We start from the raw sequence: 26,440 nt of genomic DNA, 5'->3' as shown, positions 1-26,440 counted from the left end.
AACTTCCAGCTAGAGATGGACTACTGAACTTCTCTTGCTAAACTCTCCAAACAACCTTTGATTCTCATCACTTTTGGGCTTTAAAATTGTCTCAGGACACAGACCCATGCATTCATTTTGAAGTGAGATCACAGTGAATCAGAGGGTAATGTCTTACACTGTCCATTTCTGGTACGTTTCTTTGGTCATCATTGGTTTTCTGTTCTTGCCTCAATCTTCCAGTCTTTGCACTCTTATGCTAAGGTTTTGCAGAATTCTTGAAAATCTGGATTTGGTGAAAAAGATGGAATTTGGCAGCAGATCACTGGAGAAAGACAGTACAGAAAGAGACCATGTCTCAATTGAATGATGAATGAAGATAATCTTGCATCCTCAATCAAAGAAAAGATGGAACTCATTTCTGTGTCACATAGTGTCTGCTGAGTTCCTGAAGAGCTTCTCAAGAGAACAAAATATTTCCCATCCTCAGTGTCAATCGGCCCTTTCCACCATGGCAAAGCCGTCCTCCGAGTCATGGAGGATCAAAAGTGGCGATACCTCAACGCATTGATCAGTCGAAAACCAAATTCAGAGGCAACTCTAGAAAGCTGCGTCAGGGCACTAAGGCATACCGAGCATAAGGCCAGAATCTTCTATAGTGAAAGAATCAACATGGGGAGAGTGATCAATTTGTTGAGATGATGTTACTTGATGGCTGTTTCATCATCGAGCTTTTTCTTGCGTACGCGATCAAGAGCTTGAGACGTAGAGATGATCCGTGCTTCAGCACAAACAACAGGCTCTTCCAGCTCAGATGTGACTTAATTCTATTCCAAAACCAGATTCCTTTTTTCATTCTTGAGCAACTATTTCACTTAGTCCCAATTCCCAAACACCGCCATATGTCCCTCATTGAGCTTGCCTTGTTTTTCTTCAAGAAATTGATTGATCACTCACAATTCCCTCCAGAAATCTTTCGCCCATTTGTTGGACCTAATCGGGCAACACTATCTGCCCACGTATCCACAAGTACCGTCAAGTGGTCGGCAGACACACATAGATCAGCCAACACATCTTCAATCTGCCGGGATTGGAGTCGAAAAGGCCATTTCCAAAATTCCATCCAACATAAACTTTTTCCAGGGAAAACTGAAGATCCCATCCCTGGAACTTCATGGTTATACAGAAATCTCATTGCAATGGAACTCAGTCTACCGAAATATTCTAAACACGTTACGTCTTACACGATCCTGACAGAACAACTACTGCTGACTAAAGAGGATGTGAGGTTACTTGGCAATAGGGATATCCTGATAGATGTGCATGAGAGGAGGGAGGAAGAGATCGTCCTTCTTTTCAAGAGCCTCCATGTGGATATGAATGTGAAGGAGTTTTGGTATGGAGGACTGTGTGAACAAATTAAGGTGTATCAAACAAAAAAGAGGCATATTTATGACACAACTCACGTGGGAATTGCAGGACTAGGTTGTTTCTGGTTTTCCTTTTCACAGCAGCTTTCATCTTAGCATGTTCTTTTCTGCTGCACCATTTTCAGTAGGATTTGTCATAACAACATTCTATTCTTTTAGCCATTTTAATTATCTTAATTACCCCTCTCCAACAATATATAATATTGATACACATTGAATGTGTATGCATAATATTCTCAATCAACCTTTGATGCACAGAAACCATATATTTACCTAGAAATTTAGAACTCAAGGTAAGACGATAACTTTTTGTTTTTCTTTCTTTCTTTTTTTTTTTAAATAAAAAGAAGTATTGGAAAATGCATGAGAAGAAATTGCTCTTACAATTTCGTTTGAATTTTCTATTCAAAATTTTATAACATCTTCTGTTTCATTAATTTATTATACATACACACTATATATAATTATTTAAAATATATATATATATTATACACTAAAAAAGTTCAAAAAGACTGGAAATAAAAAATCTAATTCGCTTACAATTTATATTATACCCAAAAAGTAAATAAATAAATAATTGGAGGGTGTGGGTGCATGCATGACTAAAATGCGAAAAATGGATCCTTCATCAAATTACAGCCTCCACCACTGACACACACACACCTCACCTTATCCTGTCTTTAAATTGTTTTCCGCAACAATATATTATAACAATAATCTCTTTATTTTTTTTTACGAAAAATTCTTATCTGAACTAAAATTAGTCGAATCAAATTATAAAATAACTGTACCATACTTATTATATGATTAGTCACTTTCTCGGTAGATCAATCACACATTAAGTATATTGTATTTATCATATGATTGGTTCAGCCCGCCAAAATTAGAATTTCTCATTTTTTTAACTTTTTTGTTTGTGTACAATTAATTCTGAATCTCAGTATGTTGCCTTGATTTTCGTCGATGTTGTATTAAAAGACGCGGACAGACACTTATTTCCATCATAATTTTTCGAGTGAGAAAGCACAAAAAATTCTAGAGAGAGAGAAAACAAAAATGGGAGGTTGCAGGAGAGTAGGCGTGGCAGTTGATTTCTCACCATGCAGCAAAAAAGCTCTGCAATGGGCTGTGGACAACCTGGTCCGAAAAGGGGATCACCTGATTCTCGTCAGCGTGCGCCCGGAAGGCTATTATGAGACTGGCGAGATGCAGCTATGGGAGACCACCGGTTCTCGTATGCACCCTATCTCACTCCCTGTTGGTGACTTTTACCGATCAATCTGAATTTGATCAGATCACTGATCTGAATCACTCTAATTTTCTGCTTTCTTTGAGAGTACTGTTTTATTAAATAACAGGTGATTTAGCATATAATTGATCTCACCGTTAATTTTATGTTGAAATGCTGAGCAGATTTTGATTTCTGTCTGTGGCACTTGAATGGTGCATGTTATGTTCTGTGGATCAACATTGTAACTGTATCTTAACTCTTGATCGAATAATAGACCTGATAAAGTTGTTATTCCCCCTCCTGTTTTCTTCTCATTGTGATTCATATCTTGGTAAATGATATTTGACAAAATGCGATTTTTCAATTGAAAAGGAGAGATTTTTCGTTTTGTGAATGAAAGAGGGATGTCTACTACAGTGGTCAGTGGATATATGATTATGTTTTTTATTTGAATCTCAACATATAATCTTGTTAGAATCGGACCACATGAATACTTACCAGTGATGATCATGAAGCTTTAATTCGGAGATATTAAGGCTGTGTGATTCTCTGTTGTTCTTCTTCATCTTAATCAATTGATTTCATCTACTCTTTGTTAGCTTTGATTCCTCTGAGCGATTTCTCAAACCGTGATAACATGAAGAAATATCAAGTCAGCCCTGATCCTGAAACACTGGATATAGTCTCAACTGCATCGAATCAGAAAGAGGTAGATCTTTTCCTATTTGTATACTCAACTTCAATTGAAATGATATCAATTACCACAATTGATGTCTGATAAGGACGGCCTGTGCCTGTTCCTGAAAACCAGATCGTTGTGCTCATGAAAATCTTCTGGGGAGATGCTCGAGAGAAGTTATGTGAATCAATCGACAGCATTCCCCTGGACTGCCTAGTTATTGGGAATAGAGGTCTTGGCAAAATCAAAAGGTTCGATTCTTGCAAAACGTGTGTGCTTCTGAGGTTTCCTGCTAGCTCATTAATAGACTACAATTTATGTAATTCTGCAGGGCTCTCATGGGCAGTGTTAGCAACTTTGTGGTGAACAACGCTTCTTGCCCGGTTACTGTAGTGAAGAGCCACGACTAGACGTGAAGTTGTTCGCGGGTGGAGCTTTATTCGTCTTGTTTCTGAAACTCCTTGAATTTTCTGGGCTCTAGAATTGATATGTAGTAAATAACTGAGGTTGTGTGTATTTCAAACTTGAAGTTTTGTTGCATTGCTCGTACGAGGATGCTGCTTGTTTGCTTGCCTTAGCTCTAGCAGTCAGAGTTCCCTGTAACTTTGAGCAGATCAAATAAAACTTATGGCCATCGCATGATGTTCCTATTATGAGATTATTAGTTCAAGTACATTTGAATATTTACTCTTTGAAGTTGATTGCCAGAACACATGATAACTGAACCTATTGTGAGTTGGACATAAAGCATAAAAGTTTGAAAGAACATGGCCATGACCATGAATTCAATTTCAACATAAAAAAACTTGATTCATAAAATATATATCACCATGAAGAAAAGATGGATTCATCATAAGATTAAGTATACATAATCATTATGTCATTTCAAAAAATAAATAATTATCCATCTTCAATCAAATAGTTAAATTCATGACCATCTCCACATTCTTCAGTAATTTATACTTTTGGAATACAAATGTCGTGTTCGAGACGGTGCCAAACACTGCATGTAGTAATTTTTTTAGTGTTTATGCATTATAAGTCGCAGCGGTTTCCTCCTTGTCGAACAATGAGAGAGTGTGTATGCAAAGCGTCATATTCCTTTAAAATTTCCGTACTATTTACTAAATTTCAAAGCCTTTATAGTAACCAACTTTGGTTGATATAAGGTGAATTGACTAAGATATACTTATTTCTTTCATAAATATTTATGCCTTTAATTAATTAGTTCTATTAATGATACAACCGGTAGTGTATACTCAATCTAAGCGACCCTTATTATCAAAAGAACAACCTTCTATACGCACTACACGCGTGCATGCATGAATGCTCTCGCTTCTTGTAATTGTTTGGTATGCGACACACATTGTGTCTGTTGAATTCTGAGGAATTTTCGGAGGTGATGCGAGTCCAAAAGGCAAATGTAGGACTCTCTTTGACAAGAAAATGAGGGCCACTGCTGAAATGCGTTAAACAAGCACAAGACAATCAGGTGGTCATCCTCTTTTCAAGACGGTAACAACCCCTCAAACTCAATCCTATTTCTCTACAAGCTCTTATACATACGGATCCCATAAAGTTATCAATCATTCCCATAGAACTGCAGACTAGCACCCCCGCAAAAATGGCACTCCATTACAATCTCAGGCTGCTCTTCGCCTCCTGCACTCTTTTCATCTCCTTCCGCTTGGCAGAATCCCAATTTTCCCCCAACTCTTCCCCCAACCTGCAGCCTGAGCCCTCCCCAGGATCGGCACCCATCCCCTCACGATTGCGAATGCCATTCAGAGGGATCTCACACGTGCTAACTCCAACACCAGCCCCCGGACCAGCTGACGTGCCATCACCAGGGCCCGTGCAACCGCCATTACAGGGACCTGCCTTTGCGCCATCACCATCGACATTGCTGGGACCAGCACCTGAGCCGATATCATCCCCCGGACCAGCACCAGTTCCAACACCATCTCCTGCAGCAGGCCCTCGTGCATCATACCCTCCATCAATCTCAGAACCACCATCTAACTCCATCTCGCCCATTGCAGCACCACCAACAGACTCCGATGGACCCTTCGATGTTGAGTCACCAACGACTCTTGCCCCATCAACTGAAGTTGATCCAAGAGTGAAGGAAATCTGTGACTCAACCCATTATTCCTCCCTTTGCCTAGCCACAGTTGTTCCCCACCTCAACGGCAAAACTGACGTTTCATCTGTCCTCGAGTTAGCCATCATGGCTGGTGCTAAACTCACAAAGCATGCCCTGTTGGTGGCCAAGAACGTTACTGAAGAACCAGGAATTAATCCGGAGCTCTTACAAACCCTCAAGGAATGCACCCGCAGTTACGAGATAGCAGTGAACAATTACCAGAACGCGGTTTATGCTTTTCCTAGAAGGGATAAAGGCACCATGAACAGCATGCTCAGTGCTGTCATAATAGATATTGGAGATTGCGAGGATGCAGTCTCAGCGCATGCAGTCGAGTCCCCGTTGTCTAGTATTGGTGGTAGGTTGACACACATGACAAGCAATTGTCTTGCTATTGTTTCCCTCTTGGATTGATAATCCTAATCCACTTGCGGTGGATGCACATATTGTCTGACCTACTATCAAACCTAATGTCCTTGAAAATTGCTTCAATATATTTGCATTATGAAGTTTTCTCTTTTTGTTGTGTGAGAAGCATGTCAAGGATTTTGGAGCATTGAGTAGCAGAATTTAAACTTACCTGATAGGATTCTTGTATAGGTAAAGAGTGCTTTTCAACCAACACCGCTGCAGCCGTCTAACATCTATTAAGATACAAAAGTATGCTCATATATACAAAAATATGGTATTGCTCACTTACGCTTGATATGAAGAATGGCTACATCCGAACATAATTTAACACAAACAACGAAGATTGAATTTGTATTAGATTACATTATACAGATTCCACGACATATTTTATCAAATGGGAACATGGTACTTCTGGTAATAATTCTTGGAAAGACTAGAAATTCCAGGAATACAAGACTTTAAACAGATAATATTTGCAACTTCACTTAATATCAACTTAGTAGGCAAATAACAGAAAAACTAGATTTTTAGTCTGAAAAGTATGCTACAAACAAATGAGACTATATGCTTCCAAGTCCTGGGTTTGATATAATCCCTAATTTCACAACACGGAAGCCAGCATCTTTGAATCAAAATCATAAGTTACGAAGCAGAAATCAATATAACATTACCATACTTAGATAAGATTACAGCCTCTGAGGAATAAACTTAATAGATTACAACCAAGAAAACTAGATTAGCAGTACATCTAACAAGAGTGTCGAAATTGAAAATACACCTTATCAAAACGTTAGACATGATTCTTCAACATCCCTAGAGTGGTGAAACTAAACTTTCAATATAAGTGTTGGCTGCAACCAATGCATCCGTGTCTCTAACCTTAGGAGACCTAAACGAGCGATCCTTTGGGTTAAAAATCACAAACTTCAAACCAGAAAGCAACACAACTTCACCATTCTCTAGCACGTACAATACTGACCTATAGGTGTGCGTAGTGAAATCAACAATGTAGGGAATGCTGGCCAACTTGGTCCACGTCCTTTTTCCTAGTCCATAATCATCCATAACCCACATATCTTCACCAGTTAAATGACTGCAGAGCAGATAAAGGCAATCCCCAGATGCCCCCAACTTTGAATACAAACCATTTTCTACATTATTCGGCATCTCTAGTACTCCATATTCCTCCGTCCCTAAATCAAGAGAAACAATCTTCCATCCAGATCTAAACTCCCAATCATAATTTGCAATCCAATGCAACTTCCCGTGAGCAAATGTAGCTGGCTTATCCAACAGCCAACGACCCTTAAAGTTCTCGATCCTTTTCCACTGATCACTCTTCAAACTATAAACTTTCACTGCCACCTCATAAGAATTTCTATCGCCTATAAAAACCCCCACAACCTTATAATCATCACTTGATTTATCAAAACCAAGTCCATAAGCAAAGTTACAAAAGTCTTCGTTGACACCAAAATCAGGCAGCTTTTTGCATACTCTTGTAGATGGGTTCCACAAAAACAGACCTTTCCTATCTACAGCAAGGCAAATCAGACCATCACAAGAACCCATAATCCAGACTGACTCCATTGGAAATCGGACTGAGTAATCCGTGTCAAATGCATCAATAATGGGTTCACGCAGCAGGGAGGGAACTGAACATTGCATGAGATCACCATGATAATTCAACATAATCCTGTGGTGTGTGTAATTGGGGTCTTGTTTGGTCTTTCGGAGGTGGGATCTAACGAATTGTGGGCTGGAAATTAAGGATAGCCATGATTTGCAAACGCACCTGCATCTCAAGACGGATATTACTGGGAGCCACGTGAGGATCTCAACGATCAGCTCGTCTGGAAGCCTCGGAATCGAATCGGTAGGGATCTCCATTCGAGCTTTTCAGATATGACGAGCTGAATATTCTTTGGTCTCGAGTTCAGATTATGAGGAATGAGAAGTGAACAGAAGAGAGTGAAACAAAAATGGTCCAGTCTAGTCCATATATGGACTTTGTGGAGAAAGAGACTTTGACCTTTGCTTCTACGCCAAGATTACTAATTTTTCTCAATTATTAGTGTTATTCGTTTTCAAAAATTAGAAATAATTATATTTACACTTATCAAGTATTCTATTTTTACACAAATCATTCTTATTTTTCAAAAAATTATAAAAATTACCCCTGACATCTTTTAAAATAAAAAAATACCCCTAATCAATTAGGTCAACTTTTAAAATAATTTTTCAAAAGCAGAAATGTCATTTGGTATGTTTCTGTAATTATAAAAATATAGAAGGGGTGTCAAAATAATATTTATGAAAATGAGTAATATGACCTCATATTTTTTTTTATTATTTATATTAATTTTTATACCTTCTAATAATTAAAATATCCAATTATTCAATTAATATATAAATAAAATTAGTAATAGATTATAAGTTTTAAATTATAACTCCTTCTACCTTCAATATTACCCAATTAAGAATGAAAAAAGAAAAAAAAAGACAAAGACCCTAACCATTTAGAACCTATAAAAATTCGAGTATATTGTAAAATCGGATTTGTGAAAATACATGAAAACTTTACAATATCAAAAATGAGGAAGACGGTGAATTATAATTGATTACTGACCTTCTTTCATTAACGATGAACTCGTCAGCTTATTGGCGATTTTGGAAGAAAAACTCGACCCCCACCCTCCTTTCAGTTGCGATTTTTGAGGGTATTTGACTAAATTTATAAGCTCCTCAAATATTTTATAATATGTTGGAAAGCTTATAAGCTCCAATAAAGTGTTTGGCTAATTTTTTTTAAAAAGCTTATAAAATCCAAAATTTGAAAAAAAAGTTCAAACTTTTCCAACTTTTTTTATAAAATTCTATAAACTATATAAAATTAATATATCATATGACAATTCATACAATTAAGCGCACACCCACATACACTATCATCTCTCTCTCTCACACACACACACTCTTTTTCTCTCTAGAATTTAGAAAATACTTTTTACTAGTAAATTTTTCTAACATTAAAAAAAATATTTTATTATTTAATAATAAATTATTATAGTTAAATAAAAATAAAAATAATATTGATATTATATTTACTGAAAAATATAAATTCAAAACATTATAAGTTATACGACTAGAATAATCTTTGCATTTATAAAGAAAATATCAATTATATATCTATATTTATATTCGAGTAGCATGAATGTACATATATATTATTTTTATTCAAAAGTTCAGGTAATAAATCGTCTTTTTTTTGTTTTTGTAAAAAAATTATCTATTAAGTTTTGATTTGGAATTAAATCAATGTGTACTATTTATAAAAGTGTCTTAAAATTTTTTAAAGCAAAACATGTCAAAAAATAACAACTTATTTGATTATAATGATAGCATGCCAATTTTAATTATTTTACCAATAAAAAACCTTATTATGCCAAACGCCCTAACATATTATAAGATGTTTTAATATCTTATAAGCTTTAACACCTATTTTATCCTAACACTTTTAAAAAAATTTAAATAAAATCCAATATCTTATAAGCTTTTAAAATATTTTATATGATATAAGAGCTTATAAGACATTTAAAAAAGTTTAGCCAAACACCCACTTAATATAAGATGGAGGCCTTAGATTCTAAAGATGTTATCCTAAGACTTTGATAATCCCACGACTTCTATAGAAACCAATTAAAAGGACATGAAGAGTAAAGAGTTCCATACGTTGGACACTGTTTCAGATGAATGCACCTCAATCGTGCTTAATAGGTGCAGACAATAAATTTGATTTAACTATAGAGAAATTACCTTCTGGCAATATAGTTCAGCTTCTTTACAAGGTTCAGAACTTTATGACGTAATCGTTATTTAATCTATACAATAATTGAAAAAGGATGTACATACAAGATGCATGTATACATATATATATATATATGTATATGTTTATATATCTCCCAACTGAGGCGTTGCAACTGCTTAGTTGCAGGTTTTTCTCCTATTTGCCGGGCAACAGAAAAGGGTAGCCCACTCTGTCACTTCCCGCATCAACTAATGCATGCTCAACAAATACTATATGACATTTACGACTCATTCATAAAGACAGCACCGTATCCACTAGCTTTCAAGAACTTCTTCAACAAAAGAACAACTATAGCAACAGAAAGCCCAAAAGCAGCCCATGTGAACAAACGATCATCCGCTGGTTTTGGAACCCTTGGTTCTGGCTTATGCAACAGTTGCTGTCCATTTGTGGGCGCGGTAGGAACAGATTGTGATGTCTCAGCAACATTTATATTTGCAGGGGTTTCATTTGGTTCTTCAATGATTCCATCATCTTCAGCGGGATGTGAGATTGCTTCTGTAGTTCCCTCGGCATCATTTTGGGGACTGTGCTGACATTCTCTATTATCAGTCTGTACTTCAGCAGTTTCGTTGCCCTGAGGCACCGGCGGTGCTTTGCTGAGCATGTAGTCATGAATCTAAGCAAGCCAAGTATTAGTTTAAGATGATGGAAAAAAATATAAAACGTCCAATCAAGCATGCACAACAAACCTCATCAATCAGCTTTTGGCGTTCAGGAGACCCAAAAGTCGGAGCCGCTTCACGAGATTTAATTGCAAAAGCTCTCCTCTCTTCTTTTGAGTAATCTAAGGATCCCAAGGCGCCGTTTGGGCTAGTAGGCATAAATGCAATTAATGCTACCAAAGCAGTGCGAACTGCCAAAAAAAAGACCAAACCCACTACTAGAATTATTAAAGAAACTCTTCCAAGAAAAAGGGTACAAGATACCAAAATATAACATATAAGTTTTTCGATGGACTAAAACTTGTGATGATATCCAAAAGAATCTGAGCTATCATAAATATCTCAGACATGATCATACCACTCCAAGATGGTTGCCAGTGCTCAGGGTGATGATTAGAAATGCTCAGGCATATCTTGGCTTGGGTTTCAAATCGACCATTGGGCTGTAAAACAAATGAAAAAAGAAGATCAGGTAAAATACCAACACAATTTTCAGAATCCACATGAAAATTGTTCCACTGATACTGATAAGCTACTTAAAAACAGTATTGCAATACCGTCAACAACATAAATGAAGGTGGTTTAAAAGGATATTCAGCAGGCAACTGAATTCGTCCGTGATATATCCCTCCCTCGAACTCCGTGTCTCTTGGCCCCCTAATTGCAAACTGCCATTCAAATATATTCTCCTGGAGAAGAAATATTGAATCACAGAGTAAATTACTTTTGGATTTTTCTTACAATAGTTTGGAGAAAAGATGAAGAGCAGCTAACATAGTATTTTTCTTCAAGTACAGAAGTCATCATAAAAGAAAAAGGTAAAGGTACTCTATTGTACATGGACAAAAAAAGAGTAAAGAGGAATTCAAGCAACATGTACACTGTAACAAAACAAAAAGTAAGCCAGTTTAAATCCATAACAGGCCAAAGAGATCTCAAACAGTACACAAATAAAAACCACTAGAGCAATAAGTTAACCCAGGCAATGTTAATTTTTCAATGACTAATTTTAAACTTACAAAAAAGGAGTTGATTGAATTCAACATCCAAACTATCTATTAACCAACTCTTCATGAAAATCAAATTCGATCAGCGTCATATCCGCAGCCAACATCATCAATCGGAAAATGAAAAATCACAACCGAATGCGAAACTAAAATGTTGTCAAGGTGATTACAGCATATCAACCAACAAGTATCTCAAAACCAGAACTTTATTCAGATCCAGCCTCGTAAAATGATTTTCCTTCCTGCAACGCTATACGGAACCACTGGAACAATTTCCCAAAAAATTCCATTAATCAATTTTTGCAAGCGTCGTTTTCTCAACGAGCAATCAGCTAAAAGTTCCAGGGAAGAATAATATCTCAAGGAACAAAACACGTAATAAATCTGATAATCTGTAATTATTTTGCTAAAGCTAAATGTCACCGACCTCAAATTGTTTTCCTAAAATTAAATCATCTAAAGATCATGTTCGCGGCGAGAAATTATCTTAAAGAACTCCGGTCAAAAACAAAACTCTTCGTACAAATTGCGAAATACAAACCCAAAAATCGAAAATTATATTTTCAGGAAAAACAATTAATACCTCAAGGGGAAGGCTCATGAAATCGTCGGACGGATTCGATTGCATCTCTTTCAACTCCTGCAAAATCCTCTTCACGGCGGGATTCTTCCGATTGTACTTATCTTGCGCCATTGTTTCCTCTTACGGTAGATCGCACGGCACCTGATTCTTCTCGCCTAGGACGACGATCAGAAATGTCCCATAAAATTATTACTTGGATAGAGAAGAGAGAGAGAGAGAGAGTGTGGGCGTTCCAGTGCGGGCAGGTATTATTTAATAAGTGTGACACGTCATTTGATGGAACCATACGCTGACGTGTTAAAGTTTAATTGGAAGTTTGCTTCCGCACTCTCCAGTATTGCATTTCCAAGCAATTTACGGTTTGAACTAAAGACGCTCGACACGGTGCACTAATCCTTGACTTAAACAACTCAACAGCACCGCACAGGGTAAGCTGCTGACCTATACCATGCGGTTCTGTGGGGTTAGTCGTTGCTAGGAGACAAGTTAAAATATCTATAAAGTGCTACAACAATTTTCTCTTTTGTTTCCTTGTTATGATTTTAGGATCAGATGATCCATCACATGCATACAATTTTCAAAGGAACAGGATAAGAACAACCCTTTTTCATATCACTCCCCTTAAGTTTTCACATTTTTATGATACTCCCCAAAGAAACATTATAATTGCTTGTAGCCCCCAAGATTAGCACAAGATTTCTAGATTGATGGAAAAGAAGTTTACTAAAGAACACTGTAAACCCATTTCCATAAGGTTGCATTTTGGACTGAATGCTTTCAAATCCATCCATCCAAATACATCTTTAAAAAAATAATGAAAATAGACGACATTTTTTTGGCTTATACATATTTACTAGATTGACCTTAAAACACAGCATATTGTCTATGTGTAAAGGGGGTAAAAGTGATATTTGCACTCCACATATTAAATGTTTTTAAGTAATATAAACAGACCCTCAGCCATTGTGAGAGGGAACTTTGGCTAAATAAAGAGAAGAGAATTTTGCTAGTTTGAGAATTACACGTATTTGAAATATGTTCACATTGCTTGTTTTCTATTTATATTCCATCATAGATGATTTTATGTTACCTGTCAATGTAGGTAGAGTGTGAACCGTTGAATAAAATATTAATAATATCACAACATAAAATAATATCATCTATAAATTAGACAATAATTTATATTTAAGTCGGGCTGCTACCAATTCAGCGTTTTAAATCTTTGGTACCTTGTGTATAAATTTGTGTCTGGACTCAAATTGAAAACATGAACAAATAGGATTAGATTTAGAAAAAGAAGAGTTGCCGTAGGAGATAAGTGACAACTAGCTGGAAAAAGAAATGAAAGGGACTAGAATGAAAAATCTTCGCCTTAGTAGTGAAGTGAGGAAAATATCTTTGTAATTTTAGTCATAAGCTCTTAATGAATAAATGATGTTGAATGCAAATAATTGTGTACCGTGTTACTAAAGTGAATACCAACAATTTTAATGAAAATAATACAAGTATCTGTGGATGTTCCACAGATATTATTCACTCTAACATCCTATGAAGTTCACAATCTTGCACTGAAAAGGCATCTCTCTAAGGAGAGAAAGGTCCATACTTATAAGCCGTTCGAATTCTTCGTTTACAACTATTGGAGAACGCTTGCCTACATCGTAGAGTTTCTTACTGTTGGAGAATGCTTGCCTACATCAGAGAGTTTCTTTCCTCTCACTAACGTCACTTGCACTCTGACACTGACATTCTTGGATTTGCCTTTACTTCATTTGTATAGGTGGAAAGCATTATCCTATATATCTACACTGACTCATGCACTGTATTAATGTTTCATTGGTCTCTGTCTCTTTCATTCTGTTTGTTTTTTCTAACTAATGATTTGATTTGCTTTGTGGTCATTGTTTAGATGCACCAGGGAAATGCAGAGGAGATTAAGAAAAGCCCTCTTGCTCTGTAAAAGTTTAAGTTATTGAATGGGGAGTTTTATGTATCTGATGCTTTCATTTTGAGCTAATAGAATAGTTGATGTCTTTTTCTTGTCACCGTCTTATCTGCTGAGCTGCCTGATAGGAAACTGATGGGTTCTTTGCGATTCTTGGGAGCTTCTGCTTGTGAAGTATTGGATTTCCCGCTTGATTGTGATGCCAATGAAAGGCCGGTAGAATTTAATAAACAATTAAATGCTAAGCCTCAGATTATGCAGGCCGGACTGAACTATTCGCTCGTATGTTGACATTCAAACTAATGTCTTTACCTAAGTGAACGTGTGTGTGCTCATTGTTAATAATGTCTAAATATAGTTAACTATCAACAAGCAGCATCATATAAGTTTCACTGAATAAATTGTATAATAATAGGATTGTAAGATATATACATTCTTGAACTGAATAAGATCAATTCAAGGGGGGAGAGAAGTAAGAAAAGTTGGGTTAGATATTATTAAGATGTTGAGCAACATTTCCCAAACTGAGCAATTCCATAGCTGTGGGGGATTAGATGAGTATGACTTGGAGAATTTAGAGAAGAAAAGTGGCTTTTGTGAAGGTGAAAAATGGGGAGAATTAGATATGGGCATGGATTCATTTGGTTGTGGTGTAGAGTTCTTTGGAGATTGCTCTGCCCAAATTGACCAACAACAGCAACAGTTTGCAGATTTTGGGAGTACGTGTGCTGATGAGTTTCTGAAGACTGTTCGTGTGGACTCCCAGAAATCAGAGCTGATCGAACCTGAGAAGAAGGGAGCTCACCTGTTTCCTTCAGCATCATTTGAGATTCTGAACAAGTATAGAAGCAGGTGCAGGAGATTAAACGGTGAATATATGAATATTCCGAGGTATGATGCAGAACGCAAAGTTAGCTGTGGCATGTCAGTGGTAACAATCATTCAGTTGGCTGCTGAAAAGTTCATCCAATCCAACGAAAGCTCTTTGCTTAGCCATCCGTATCTAAGTTCCATGTTGTGCCGCTCTGAGGAAGACTCTCAAGGAGTTCAACTTGTCCAGAATGTCCTCGCCTGTGCTGACAAAGTAGGCGAGAAGCAGTATGAACGAGCCCGAAACCTCTTGCTTGAATGCGATAGAATGAGTTCCCCTGGAGGGACTCCTGTTCAGAGGTTAGTGTTCTATTTCACTGAAGCACTATACGAGAAGATTGATAGAGAAACAGGAAGAATCACCCCCAAGGGTTTGGGGAAGAAGATTGAAGATCCTTTACAGGCATTGAAAACCCCAGACATGACTCTTATCACGTTTCACAAGAAGCTGCCTCTCTCCCAGATCACCAAATTTGCTGGGATTCAAGCTGTAGTAGATGACGTAGCCGAGGCAAGAAAGGTGCACTTTATTGATCTTGAGATCAGGAAAGGAATACAATGCACGATTTTGATGCAAGCTCTTGCAGCTAGATCTGAAAATCCTATAGAGCATCTCAAGATCACTGCTGTAGCAATAAAATCAAAAGCAAGTATAGAGGAGACGGGTCGACAACTGACGAGTTTTGCTCAGTCCTTGGACCTGAAGTTTTCTTTTAATGTAGTCATGGTAGAAGATATCTTTGGTCTCAAAGAAAACCTCTTTGATCTAGATGAGGATGAAGCTATTGCTGTCTACGCAGCATACACGTTAACGAACATGATTGGTCAGCCTGATCAGCTGGAACACTTAATCAGAATTATCAAAAGTATGAATCCTTGTATGATGGTTGTTACTGAAGTCGAGGCAAACTGTAATTCCCCTATTTTTGTGGAGAGATTTGTCGAAGCTCTCTTTTTCTATGGTGCTTGCTTTGAGTCAATGGCAGAATGTCTGAAGAATGATGAGAAGCACAGGTGCATTGCTGAAAGAACATGCTTCAGTTCAGCGATACGGAATATTGTCGCGGCTGAGGGAGACGACAGGAAGATTAGGCATGTTGGTATTAGCGTCTGGAGGGCATTTTTTACGCATTTTGGATTTGAAGAGACGGAGCTGAGTATGTCTGCTGTGTATCAAGCAAATCTTGTGGTCAAGAATTTCACCTCTGGAAGTTCCTATACCTTTGATATTGATGGTAAAAGCTTAATTATTGGTTGGAAAGGAGCACCAGTAAGTTCACTTTCTGCATGGAAGTTTCAGTGTCCTATGTAAATCTCATATATATAGGCCCTGGAGTTTGTTTTCTTCCATAGTGAAACGGAAGAAATTTCGCAGCGGATCTTTGTTTACTTTCTTTAACTAGTAAACATAAACGCTTCTAAAATATGCATATTGCATAAACGTCGTGTTCTTAATCCATGGTACAAATCAGAAGGTTTGTGCAATGAATTCTGGTCTCTACTAATACAGCTAATAACAAGATTTGAGGTCAATTTAGAATTACGTTTTGATCCGTGTTGCAGTCAAGCAATCCCAGAATGATAAGAACAATTGATGATGAAGCTTAGTTTATATTTCTACAAAACAAGTCCAGGGATCCTTGCTGGCCTAGGCACATAAAATAACGCCATTTTATAATCAAGCTCTGGTCCGCGAGTTTGATGGTAGACAGACATCGCTCACATCTTATTGTTCTTAAACCAAGAGTAGCTTTGTTCTTTATTTTAAATCAATATAGCAAAGTCTCTCCGTTTTCCTGAGGCTGTTTGACAGAGGTTTGGTATAAACCAGGGACAGATTAGTTTATAGAGAAAAACAGTGCCTGTCCAAGATTTTTCTATGTGTGTGGTATACATATTCATACATATATATAAATATAAATAAAAGGGACATGATTTGATAATGAACAATAGTTTTTGTCTCATACTAAACAACATCAAATATTCCATACTTATTTTATATTATCTCCAAAAACAAATCCAAACATACACACTATCTCTAACACATACTTGTTTATTTTTGTTTTTCTCTCTCTATCTCCATAAAAAACATCAAAACAAGTTAAAAATGAAACCAAAGGAGCTATGGTCATTTGTTGTCTCAATCGAATAAATCATACATCTGATAGATCTTCTAAGTTTGCTAGATGAGAGAAAAGCATAACAAGATGCTTCTTCCCCCGCCTTGAACAAAAGCTATATCTCTTCTTAATATAAAAATGATTAATATACGTCGGGGGAACTGTGAAGCGAGTTTCTGTGTTCACAGTGTTACCATATGCCTCTAAGACAAGCCCTGTAAAAGAGCTTGCCTGAACCTTAACTAAAAGCAACACTCTAACAATTTGAGCAAACATGGTTTTCCAATAGTGTCAGTTGAATTGGCCAAGATTCTCAGTGTCTCATTCTTAAATTCGTTTTTTTGTCATACATGACAATTACAGTGCTCTTTCTTGTTTATTGTTGTGCACCTATCATGATTTTCTCTGATCCATTAGTTAACAAAACTTTATGTCAATATCCAAGGAATATACAACGTGGTAACTAGCTGGTGTACAAAATAACAAGGTTCTGTTTACAATAACTAGTTTTATTTCCTTAGACTTTGCAGTTGATCATATATTTTTTACGGCTTAACGTTGTTGGACAAATGCTCTTTTCGCTAATGAGGCGGCTGCCAGATCATTGATCGTCCTGCTCGCATCCGGACAGGAATTTGTCTTGCTTTTGGCGTCTGGTAAAGGATCAAAGTCTTATCTGTGAGAGGATATCGGCAGCGAAAGAAAGCTTTAATAGAAAAGGTTGTAGTCTCCCTTCATTCAATGCCAGATACAGCTAATCCACTCACCAAATGATGGAAACTTCTCTTCATATTAATAGAATCTCCTCTCGAGGATCCTTGTTTTGTGTTTCTGTCTTTTTCCTCAGTTTTCATTAAACGCTCTCCTAAGTATCAGCATTCTGGAAAGGATGGCACCGCGCTCTGATGAAGCCATTCAGGACAATGAGCTTCCACTTACACTCTCATATGATGCTGAAGCTAAGAAAGGAGATCCATGCAATTTGCAGGCTCCATTTGAAATTCTGATCAAGTATGGGAGCCAAATGAAGCGTTTGAGAAGCGGTAAACGTTGTGGGCTGAGACAGCCCAAGCATTTTGAAACGGCGCGAAGAGACTGTCAAATTTCAGAAACGGGCGGCAGTGCCTCAAATTGTCAAGTATTATCTGCTGTAAGCATCATGAGAATGGCAACAACGGAACTAATTAAGTCCAGGTCTCGGATCACAAGTGACTCTTCCACTCTTGGAAACGCTTCTGCATTTGATTCTGGTGTAACTCACAAGCATGCAAAGCATTTGAAGCACGTGTTGTGTCTTCTTGATGCTGCGGAAAAGTTCTCCAACCAACAGTATGATGAAGCTGAAAAATTGCTCATCTTCTTACTTTCAGCTTCTCATGCTGATCATCCTATTGAGAGAGTCGTCACTTGGTTTGTTCGAGATTTACAAGAAAGAATTGACATGGAAAATGGAAAATTTGATCTGGAGAAAGAAGTAGTAGAAGTCGACGTGGAACAAGCACTAGCGGATCTAAAAGCTGCTATCTTTACAAGTGAACAACTCCTCCCCTTCACTCAAATCACACACTTCACTGCAATTCAAACGATTTTGGACAGTCTGGCATCAGCTGAAAAAATTCATGTTATTGATATCGGAACCAAACTCGGTTCGCACTGGATGATCATCGTGCATTCTCTTGCTAATCGAAAAAATTTCCCAGTGGAGCAGCTCAAGATCACTGTGGTTTGTACACCAAAAGACAATGTCGAAGAAAGAGTTGAGATGCTGTCTTCTTTTGCAGAGTCCATGAATGTGCCCCTTATATTTAAAATAGTGAACTCAGAAATGCACGAGTTCAAGCAAGATCAGTTCGAATTAGAGGCTGGTGAAGTAGTGGCTGTTTACATGGAGTTCTGTCTCACTGCTTTAGCGGCTTCTCCTAACAACATAGAAGCTTTAATAGGATGGGTCAAGAACCTGAATCCTCAACTGATGGTCGTCAATGAAATTGAGGCAAATGTATGTGCATCAGCCTTCGTCCCCCGGTTTCATGAGGCACTCTTTCTCTGTAGTGCAATGTTTGATTGCCTCGAGGATTGCCTGGAACAGGACAACCAGTGCAGGGAGATAATCGAGAAAGTCTACTTTCAGGAGATCATAAAAAACAGCGCTATGAGTGAGGATGATGGGAGTTTTAGGCGATGTCGTAAGATCAACTTCTGGAGGGAATATTTTGCCAAATTCGGTATTGTGGAAATGGAGCTGAGCCAGCCATCTATGGACCAAGCAAGCTTTCTGGTCAGAGAATCACCTTGCTGGAAGTCTTGCACTCTGAGTATGAACGGCAAATGTATGCTTCTCGGATGGAACGAGATCCCATTACGATCTGTGTCTGCTTGGAAGTTCCACAAAGACTGAAATATAGAGAGAGATTATGGAGGAAAGAGTACTGAATTCGTCACTGTTTCTGTACCTGGATGGATATAATAACTGAGAGAATAATGTCACCATCTATATACGATATACCAAATTCTCGCGGTCTTTCTGGTAATAAGATTACTGTTTTGCAGCAATAGCATTTTCGTTTCAGCAGAAGCAACTACAGCTTACCTAGTGATAGTTTCTTGTTGGTTTACAACCTGAAGAATTCATTTTTATGCTTGTGTATGTCTGAAATCACATGGTTGACCCAGATTGCAAGTTCTCTTTGTTTCAGCTTATGACAATGAATTTGTCTTATTGTTCACAAAACGATAAAAAGCTCCACAGAGAGCTTGAAATTCCAATACTTTCAATACACTAAGATAGGAACATCTTAGGCTGTGTTTTCATTTCATTTTCAAGAATTCGTTTTCGTTTTGGTGAAAATGAGATAAATCCAATTGTGTGGTGAGGACCCTCTATCATGATTATGCGGAGAAATGAAGATGTGTTTGGATTAAAGATTTTCAAGGTACATTTTTCCTATTGAGTTGGATAGAAAACCTCCATGACTATAGAGAAAAACAAACATGTTTCCAAGTGTATGGCCCTTAATGCATCCTCCAAATGAGTGGAAACAAAGGATTTCTAACCTTAAACAGGACTGAATAAAAAGAAACTTAACATTTACAATATATACAATCAAGTGCAACGACATGCACTTAATCTGCCATGGACATGCATGCATATCCACACACACACACAACACACTGAACATTCTTCAAAACTGGTAAATCCCATCAACAGTCTGAGACTGAAAAGTAGGCTGCAGCCATGGTTTTAGCAAAGGATCTTGCAAATATTCCATTACAGAAAATTCATCACTGCTTCCCATTTCATCAAACACATCATGACTGCCAGAACTCCGATAAGAAACCAGCACTTCTTCCATCAATTCCAGCCTCTTTTTCAGCTCCTCAGCTTGCATTCTGAGGATCCTGTTCTCTGATTCAACGGCCATGTACCGTCTTTCGATCTCGTTGATCTTCTGGACCGTTTCACTGCTTCTGGTCCTGAAATATGTGACTTGATCATTCAAATCCTTAATGTGCTGCTCCTTCTTCAACCTCGACCGCCGTGCTGATTCTCGGTTGGATATCATCCTCTTCCTCTTCTTCTCATCTGTGATCTTTGCATACCGGTTTTCGTCATCTTCCGAAGAACTTGAGTTGCATTTAAGCTTTCTTGATGACATTTCTCTTCAGTTTCTGGCTCTGGAGATTGTTTTGTTTTTCCTTCTTTTGTTGCAGATTAATGATAAAAAGATATGAGTACTGAAAAGGGATCAAGAAAAAACATAAAACCAGTACAGAAAAACAACTGAGAATGATTGAACAAGCCTAATTCTACACAGAAGTACTATAAAGACACTACTCATGTCAAAAACAAGATGAATTAAGCAAAAGTAATGACTCTTGCATGGAAATCATTGCTTTCATCAGCAAAAAATGATGACAAAATTTCAAACTCTTGAACCAAATAAATGCAAAGGGCCAAGTGGGATTTGATTCTTGAAATGTGAAGGAGTTTGTAGTTATCCTTTGGAGTATATATAAGGAAATATTATGGATGAGAAAATGGGAGAATTCCACAAGTTGAAGGAATCTTCCAAGAGCATACATTTGGAGAGAAATGGTGGACAAATATATGGATAATGATAGCACACCAATAGACACTTTCTTTATGTAATCCAGTGGAATATAGACTCCTGAATATGGATAAGGTTTTAATAAATTTCAAAAAGTGAAGCAACACAGTTTTATCTTTATCATGCCCTCTTAATGTTCAACTCTCCCACAGATTATAATCTATTAATCATTTTTCTGAAATAAAATAAAAATAAAAATACTCACCTTCATGATTGAGTTCAAGGGAAATTTCAGTCAAAATTAATCTTCGACATATCTGAACCAACCACATTATAAATATAATACCTTGAGTTCAAAATAAATGGCCGAGCGGCCACAACTTTATGTTTATATTTTCATTTTAAAATTTTGAAATAGTAATTAAAGTGACATATTTGTTTATATGTATCTATATTGAAAAAAAATTTTGACACCACAATCTAATTAAATATTTCACATATATTTTCATTTCACACAAAAATTTATACAAAACACATCTTTATTACTAGAAATTTAAAATAAAAACATAAACAAACAGAACTTCAGAGATGGGCAACTATTTTTACTATTTGTACAGTATAATTAAATATTTACAATTGAATTCTTTTTAAAAAATAATTACAATGGTTTTTCTTTTTTCTTTTTTTTTTTAAATTTCTACATTGATTGCTCACTGATATTGATATTAATTGTTTGTGAAAAAGTTGATGGGCATGGCAGACAAGTGGGGTCACGAAATTGAGTATTAATGTCTAAACAATTTTCCTCCTTTTCAATGTAATATATGTGAAAAAGGTTAGTAGCAGCCACACATAGTAATTAAAAGCTCCATTTTTCCTAAAGTTGAAAACCGTCCCGTTGTAATTAATTTGGATTGTTTGTCTTATCCGTTCGCCATCTTTAAACAAAATTTGAATTAACCCATCAATTTCTTCAATTAAAAAAAAAATAGTTCTATGTTGATTTTTATTAAAAAAAAAAAAAGTAAAACACCCACAATTACTAGTCTTTTTCATTTTTGTTGTCGTTTTCTCCCATGGGTCATAAGCATAAATGGACCATTCTTGACAGGTGAACTTCAATTTAATTATTCTGAAGAAGTTCGTATTATAGGTATTGAAATAATTATGAACTTGAAAAATTCTCATTAAAATCAAGTTTGAAAGAATTAAATAAATTATAAAATAAATGTGATATATTTATCATATTATACAATAAGTATACTGCACTGTCATATAATTAATTTTAATTCGGCCAAATATAATTCAAATTATAATCTTGAAGAACTTGTAGTCATTTGTCACTACAAAATAATAATTGATAATAAGGTTACGTTTCCAATTAGGAAAAGTATGTAGAGAGCAAGAAAACAACAAATTGGCTACCTCACCCTCACCCTCAAGATTGGGGGTAGCGGTAGGCATAGGTCAATGTTGGCGGACGCCAGTGCCATTCATATTTAATTTGAGAGATAAAAAGGTAACTAAAAATGGGATGATGTAAATAACTCTAGTAACATGCACAAATCCATGGCCTCAGCTTTTTACCTCTCTTTATCGGTATTGAAATTTTTAAGCCTAAAAAGAGTTTAATAAGTAAATGACGCAAAAGAAAAAGACTTGTTGTGGCTGCTGGGATTCGAGCCCAGGTCTCCACGGCCACAACGTGGAATTCTTACCACTAAACTACAGCCACTTGGTTGAAAGATTATGCTAATTAAGTATTAATCAACATCAATAACCACATTAACTACGAAGGTACTCACTCAACGACCCTGGACAGAATTTGGGCCTGCCGGAAGCTTTGCTGTAACTATCTAATGACTCCAAGTTTTACCTACATATAAGTGAGGAAGCCAAAAGACACGGTGAAAAAGGCATTACTGCCTCAGGAAATTTACAAATCCGTGAGTCAGAAGTAATGCAACTCCTCCTGTTAATCAAACCATCCTTGAGTTTCTACCTCGCATAGTTCCTCAACCAATTCCTTCAAATCGATCCAAGCAACATCAGTGCAACTAATTCATTGGAAAATATAAATAAATAAATTGGAGTCATCTTACAATACTGTCCTAATTAGCGAACAGCAAACAAGGGCTTAACAATAACAACTCTAATGAATATACATAACACAACACTGAAAAAGAAAGCCTCGAGTGTCGGGTTATTGCTTCTCTAGAAGAATTGTGTCATGACATTTCTTCCTTTAAGAGCACTCTTTGAGTTTGTGCCTGGTGGTTTAATGAAAGAAGCAAGTTAGCCAGATCAATGGATAATAAAGTACATCCTATTTTCTGGGATTGGGTGACGACACTGCAGTAATATTCTCAGGCACCAGCGGTCCATTGCCTGATTCTTGTGCAACTCCATCTGCATCGTCCTTGCTCATGTCGTTAAAACTTCTTTTCTTGGACGAGGTCGAGGGAGCAACCTCCTTTTCTTTCTCTGGCTGGGTTTCACTGCTCATTTTAGGAAGCAGTGGAGGTTCACGGCCACTCAGTTGACAAAAGACTCTCTCAACAGTGTCACTGATCTCCTTCCCCAAACCATTCTGATCCAAGATTAACTCCCAAACTGATATGGAAGCCTTCTCAAGTACAGGAGTTCTGCATATATTTGCCAACCACATCAACTCTTCTATTTTGTGTTCTGGTTTCCAATGAATAGGCAATGAGATATGCAAGTTTGTATATGCTACTGTCTCATCAACATAAATAAAGCAACATGCTGAATCTGGACATCACAAGCTCAACAAATCCACAGAAGTATGACAGGATAAAATTAGCAAGAGCCAGGAAGTAGATGAACTCACATGCAAGCCCACATAATACACCTGATACAAAAGATGGATAAACAAGAAAAACAAAGGAACTGGACAACGAAGATTTTTGGCTTTAGTTTGAGCAATGAACAACTGCATGACTAATTGCACCTAGCACCTATCATAAAACTATAGTTAACAAATAAATCAGATACACAGCAACCACACCTAGTGGACCAACAAACAGAAAGCAACACCATGGACACTTCATAATAACATATGCATCTCGCAAATAGTGTAATCACTCTTCTCACAAGCATAATCCTACAAAAAACGAGAAAAGAGCAGTAATCACTTACTCAAGCTCTTGTCGAAGTGCATCAAACAACTCTCGCTTTGTCTGTTTTTCAGCACCAGGAGTATTGAGAACCTTACTCTGCTCCACCATTTTAATGGTATTACTCTTCAACTCCTCCTGCAAAACATACAAGCCATTATTTTCTTTGCTTCTACTACTAATCCATACTTCACAAGTCAACTTAGAAAAAGCCATTCATTTCTAAATTCATGCACAAAATAACCAAACTTTCTAGAAACATGATTACATGAGCATCAAAACACACAAATGAAAAGGTTTTTTAAGAGGAAAAGGTAGCAACATAAAGACATGTCAAAGATATTGTTAATCATCACCAAGCATAGTGTTGAGGACCACAGCACAAGATCCGATAATTTATAAGATGATTTTTACAAAATTGTACACAAATTATGGAAGTATATGTGGCTTTTTTTATGACATAAGATGGTTAATTCCTCCTCTAGTTGTTTATATGTCCACCACATATACGCTAGTGGTGACTGTAATTCAAACTTAAGATGGAAAGCCCTTTGGCATGTTGTTTACTAATGTGAGCCAAATGGCCTCACTCTATAGGTGAAGGAAGGCAAAAGGGCTAAATCACGTTATTACCTGTCTACTTTCTCTTTCTCTTTTCAAGTTTTTCATTATAACCCTAATATGTCATAGGACATACCAACTCACGAACCGCACCCTTTTCCTTCTCAAATTATAGCAATTTATATGCTAGCAACATTATTATGACAAGAAATTATTTTGGTTGGGAAAGGTTGGAGGACCTTGATGGGACCCATAGGGAAATTCAAGCAACCAAATTACTCTCTTTGCATTCGTAATTCTTGTGGACACCGTAAAGCATTACCCAAACCTCACATAAACAGCAAGGTCATGCCACTCAAGATTCAGGTAACTAAAGAATCATTCTAACAAAGTGATACTCAAATTGATTTCTTCCCATTTCGAGAAGTGGGGAAAGCAGAAAAACATGAGAGAAAAGAAAGATAAAATGCCACACTTCTAGTGATTTCCTTCCCATCTTGAGGATGACGATGAAGGCAGAAAATTGTAATAAACTGAAAGATATGATCCCTTCTACAGAAGAAATGATAAAATCAAATCTAGATTCTCTTACTTGAAAGCAAAAAATAATAAAAACAACACCACACAAAGGGACCAACAGAATGATGCATATCACTCGTTACACGTGCTCAAAAGTTTACATGCATCAATGCTGCGCATCCAAATCTTTCGACGAACTATCAGCACGTTGTGAATAGATCAATCCTTAGCAACGAAATCACCTACAACTGCCATAAACTGCATGGAGCATTACTGAACTTAGGCATAATATCGCCAAAGCAGTTAAATTTAAACATATAAAGCCCACATTTTTATACCAAAATGTGCAAAATATTTCAATGCCATAAAAACCCACCAAAAAATTATATGCAATCATCCCTTGCAATAACTTCACCGAGCATGCAGATGCACCATCAAGTTCCATCTGAACTACCTGAACTTCAAAAAGAAAAAAGCCCCCCAGCAGCAACAACAAAAGCTACTCTCAACATATCCCGGCAGGTATAATCACATCAAGTCCACAAGAATTCCATCCGAAATTCTTAGGACTCACCAAAAAAAGGTGGGGAAAAGGAAACCTCTAAGAAAACAGAGGTCATGCACTAGAAGCTGCATATCTATACGGATAATCGTTGCCTCCAAAATTAGTTCCTCAAATCACAAAAAGAAAAAAAAAAATCTAAATTCCATAGGATTCACCAAAAAGGAAAGCGACGGAGTATATCAGTGGAGGAATATACTCATAGAAAAATCACTGGCGAAACATAATTCGTCAAAAGAGAAAGTATATTTGAAGGAAACAAATGAAAAATTAAAAACTATATACAATCTTAAAGACAAAAATAAATTACATGCAGAAGAACTCACATTGGCTTTGAGCTGATTTATTATTTTCAACCGGATGGCGTCGATTGTGCCGTCATTCATGAGAATTTCCAGTACATCCTCTGGGCTTATCACAGGCGATCCCATCTCGTACACTCCTCTCTGGGTTTTCTGAATTTTCGTTCTGATTTTCTGAGTTTTCGTTGAATTCAACTGAGTTTGGAGATACTAAATGGGAGTAATATAATAAGATTTAGTAGCATACGACGTCGTAACCGTAAAGGCGGCAAATGTGTCTGTTGGGTCAAGTCAATGTGGTGGAGTAGCGGGTCGGGTCTGGCCGGGTCCATGAGCAATTGGATTATAAAATAGTTGGTTTGCATATTGATTTGAAAAT

The 26,440-nt window shown here is 36.9% G+C and overlaps 7 protein-coding genes, 1 non-coding gene and 2 pseudogenes across 11 annotated transcripts; 5 read left to right on the top strand and 5 right to left on the bottom strand.

Moving 5' to 3' along the window:
* Nucleotides 1-196: 196 nt before the first annotated feature.
* Nucleotides 197-1,510, top strand: LOC148786785 (UPF0481 protein At3g47200-like; annotated as a pseudogene).
* An 889-nt stretch (nt 1,511-2,399) lies between these two features.
* LOC105178893 (universal stress protein PHOS32) lies at nt 2,400-3,975 on the top strand. The gene is made up of 4 exons (XM_011102468.3): nt 2,400-2,643; nt 3,240-3,349; nt 3,452-3,570; nt 3,651-3,975. The coding sequence occupies exons 1-4, from the start codon at nt 2,466-2,468 to the stop codon at nt 3,727-3,729; spliced, it is 486 nt and encodes a 161-aa protein (XP_011100770.1). The 5' UTR covers nt 2,400-2,465; the 3' UTR covers nt 3,730-3,975.
* A 968-nt stretch (nt 3,976-4,943) lies between these two features.
* On the top strand, nt 4,944-5,879 carry LOC105178933 (uncharacterized). Its single transcript, XM_020699476.2, has one exon. The coding sequence runs from the start codon at nt 4,944-4,946 to the stop codon at nt 5,877-5,879; it is 936 nt and encodes a 311-aa protein (XP_020555135.1).
* A 639-nt stretch (nt 5,880-6,518) lies between these two features.
* LOC105178895 (F-box/kelch-repeat protein At3g23880) lies at nt 6,519-7,869 on the bottom strand. Its single transcript, XM_020699475.2, has one exon. It carries the CDS (start codon nt 7,764-7,766, stop codon nt 6,690-6,692), a length of 1,077 nt encoding a protein of 358 aa, XP_020555134.1. The 5' UTR covers nt 7,767-7,869; the 3' UTR covers nt 6,519-6,689.
* A 1,747-nt stretch (nt 7,870-9,616) lies between these two features.
* LOC105178896 (ubiquitin-conjugating enzyme E2 32) lies at nt 9,617-12,227 on the bottom strand. The gene is made up of 5 exons (XM_011102470.3): nt 11,997-12,227; nt 10,964-11,095; nt 10,765-10,849; nt 10,434-10,597; nt 9,617-10,360 (listed from the first exon to the last, which is right to left on the bottom strand). The coding sequence occupies exons 1-5, from the start codon at nt 12,105-12,107 to the stop codon at nt 9,962-9,964; spliced, it is 891 nt and encodes a 296-aa protein (XP_011100772.1). The 5' UTR covers nt 12,108-12,227; the 3' UTR covers nt 9,617-9,961.
* Nucleotides 12,228-13,403: 1,176 nt separating this feature from the next.
* On the top strand, nt 13,404-16,190 carry LOC105178897 (scarecrow-like protein 18). Its single transcript, XM_011102471.3, has 2 exons — nt 13,404-13,776; nt 13,906-16,190. The coding sequence occupies exon 2, from the start codon at nt 14,444-14,446 to the stop codon at nt 16,121-16,123; it is 1,680 nt and encodes a 559-aa protein (XP_011100773.1). The 5' UTR covers nt 13,404-13,776; nt 13,906-14,443; the 3' UTR covers nt 16,124-16,190.
* A 1,303-nt stretch (nt 16,191-17,493) lies between these two features.
* LOC105178935 (DELLA protein RGL1-like) lies at nt 17,494-19,800 on the top strand. The gene has a single exon (XM_011102526.2). The coding sequence runs from the start codon at nt 17,821-17,823 to the stop codon at nt 19,327-19,329; it is 1,509 nt and encodes a 502-aa protein (XP_011100828.1). The 5' UTR covers nt 17,494-17,820; the 3' UTR covers nt 19,330-19,800.
* A 177-nt stretch (nt 19,801-19,977) lies between these two features.
* LOC105178898 (bZIP transcription factor 53 pseudogene) lies at nt 19,978-21,011 on the bottom strand (annotated as a pseudogene).
* A 1,632-nt stretch (nt 21,012-22,643) lies between these two features.
* Nucleotides 22,644-22,715, bottom strand: TRNAH-GUG (transfer RNA histidin (anticodon GUG)). The gene has a single exon. It is a non-coding gene; the product is annotated as a tRNA-His (tRNA).
* Nucleotides 22,716-23,032: 317 nt separating this feature from the next.
* On the bottom strand, nt 23,033-26,272 carry LOC105178899 (antigenic heat-stable protein). 4 transcript variants are annotated; one of them, XM_020699451.2, is made up of 4 exons: nt 26,086-26,226; nt 25,359-25,455; nt 24,140-24,255; nt 23,033-23,625 (listed from the first exon to the last, which is right to left on the bottom strand). In XM_020699451.2, exons 2-4 carry the CDS (start codon nt 25,362-25,364, stop codon nt 23,307-23,309), a joined length of 441 nt encoding a protein of 146 aa, XP_020555110.1. In that variant the 5' UTR covers nt 25,365-25,455; nt 26,086-26,226; the 3' UTR covers nt 23,033-23,306. The 4 variants fall into 4 exon arrangements, with proteins under 4 accessions (XP_020555110.1, XP_011100777.1, XP_011100776.1 ...); XM_011102475.3 differs by lacking the exon at nt 26,086-26,226 and adding an exon at nt 25,574-26,070; XM_011102474.3 differs by lacking the exon at nt 25,359-25,455 and having other exon boundaries at nt 26,086-26,272.
* Between the last annotated feature and the right edge of the window lie 168 nt (nt 26,273-26,440).

This window comes from Sesamum indicum, linkage group LG10 (assembly GCF_026168435.1).
Source record: "Sesamum indicum cultivar Baizhima isolate 11 linkage group LG10, ASM2616843v1, whole genome shotgun sequence".
NCBI classification, from domain to species: Eukaryota; Viridiplantae; Streptophyta; class Magnoliopsida; order Lamiales; family Pedaliaceae; genus Sesamum; species Sesamum indicum.
This window is presented reverse-complemented; position numbering and strand designations above follow the sequence as displayed.

What these genes read in the sequence shown, in the direction of transcription:
- LOC105178896 (XM_011102470.3), bottom strand. Translation starts at nt 12,107, where the DNA reads ATGGCGCAAGATAAGTACAATCGGAAGAATCCCGCCGTGAAGAGGATT. An exon ending in CTTCATTTATGTTGTTGACG is followed by an intron (nt 10,850 to 10,963) that starts GTATTGCAATAC and finishes TTTGTTTTACAG; the next exon opens with CCCAATGGTCGATTTGAAAC. An exon ending in GCCAAAAGCTGATTGATGAG is followed by an intron (nt 10,361 to 10,433) that starts GTTTGTTGTGCA and finishes TGGCTTGCTTAG; the next exon opens with ATTCATGACTACATGCTCAG.
- LOC105178935 (XM_011102526.2), top strand. Translation starts at nt 17,821, where the DNA reads ATGGCACCGCGCTCTGATGAAGCCATTCAGGACAATGAGCTTCCACTT.
- LOC105178895 (XM_020699475.2), bottom strand. Translation starts at nt 7,766, where the DNA reads ATGGAGATCCCTACCGATTCGATTCCGAGGCTTCCAGACGAGCTGATC.
- LOC105178897 (XM_011102471.3), top strand. Translation starts at nt 14,444, where the DNA reads ATGTTGAGCAACATTTCCCAAACTGAGCAATTCCATAGCTGTGGGGGA.
- LOC105178899 (XM_011102474.3), bottom strand. Translation starts at nt 26,190, where the DNA reads ATGGGATCGCCTGTGATAAGCCCAGAGGATGTACTGGAAATTCTCATG. An exon ending in TAAATCAGCTCAAAGCCAAT is followed by an intron (nt 24,256 to 26,085) that starts GTGAGTTCTTCT and finishes TATGTTTTGCAG; the next exon opens with GAGGAGTTGAAGAGTAATAC. An exon ending in GCACTTCGACAAGAGCTTGA is followed by an intron (nt 23,626 to 24,139) that starts GTAAGTGATTAC and finishes AAATATATGCAG; the next exon opens with AACTCCTGTACTTGAGAAGG.
- LOC105178893 (XM_011102468.3), top strand. Translation starts at nt 2,466, where the DNA reads ATGGGAGGTTGCAGGAGAGTAGGCGTGGCAGTTGATTTCTCACCATGC. An exon ending in ATGGGAGACCACCGGTTCTC is followed by an intron (nt 2,644 to 3,239) that starts GTATGCACCCTA and finishes ACTCTTTGTTAG; the next exon opens with CTTTGATTCCTCTGAGCGAT. An exon ending in CTGCATCGAATCAGAAAGAG is followed by an intron (nt 3,350 to 3,451) that starts GTAGATCTTTTC and finishes CCTGAAAACCAG; the next exon opens with ATCGTTGTGCTCATGAAAAT.
- LOC105178933 (XM_020699476.2), top strand. Translation starts at nt 4,944, where the DNA reads ATGGCACTCCATTACAATCTCAGGCTGCTCTTCGCCTCCTGCACTCTT.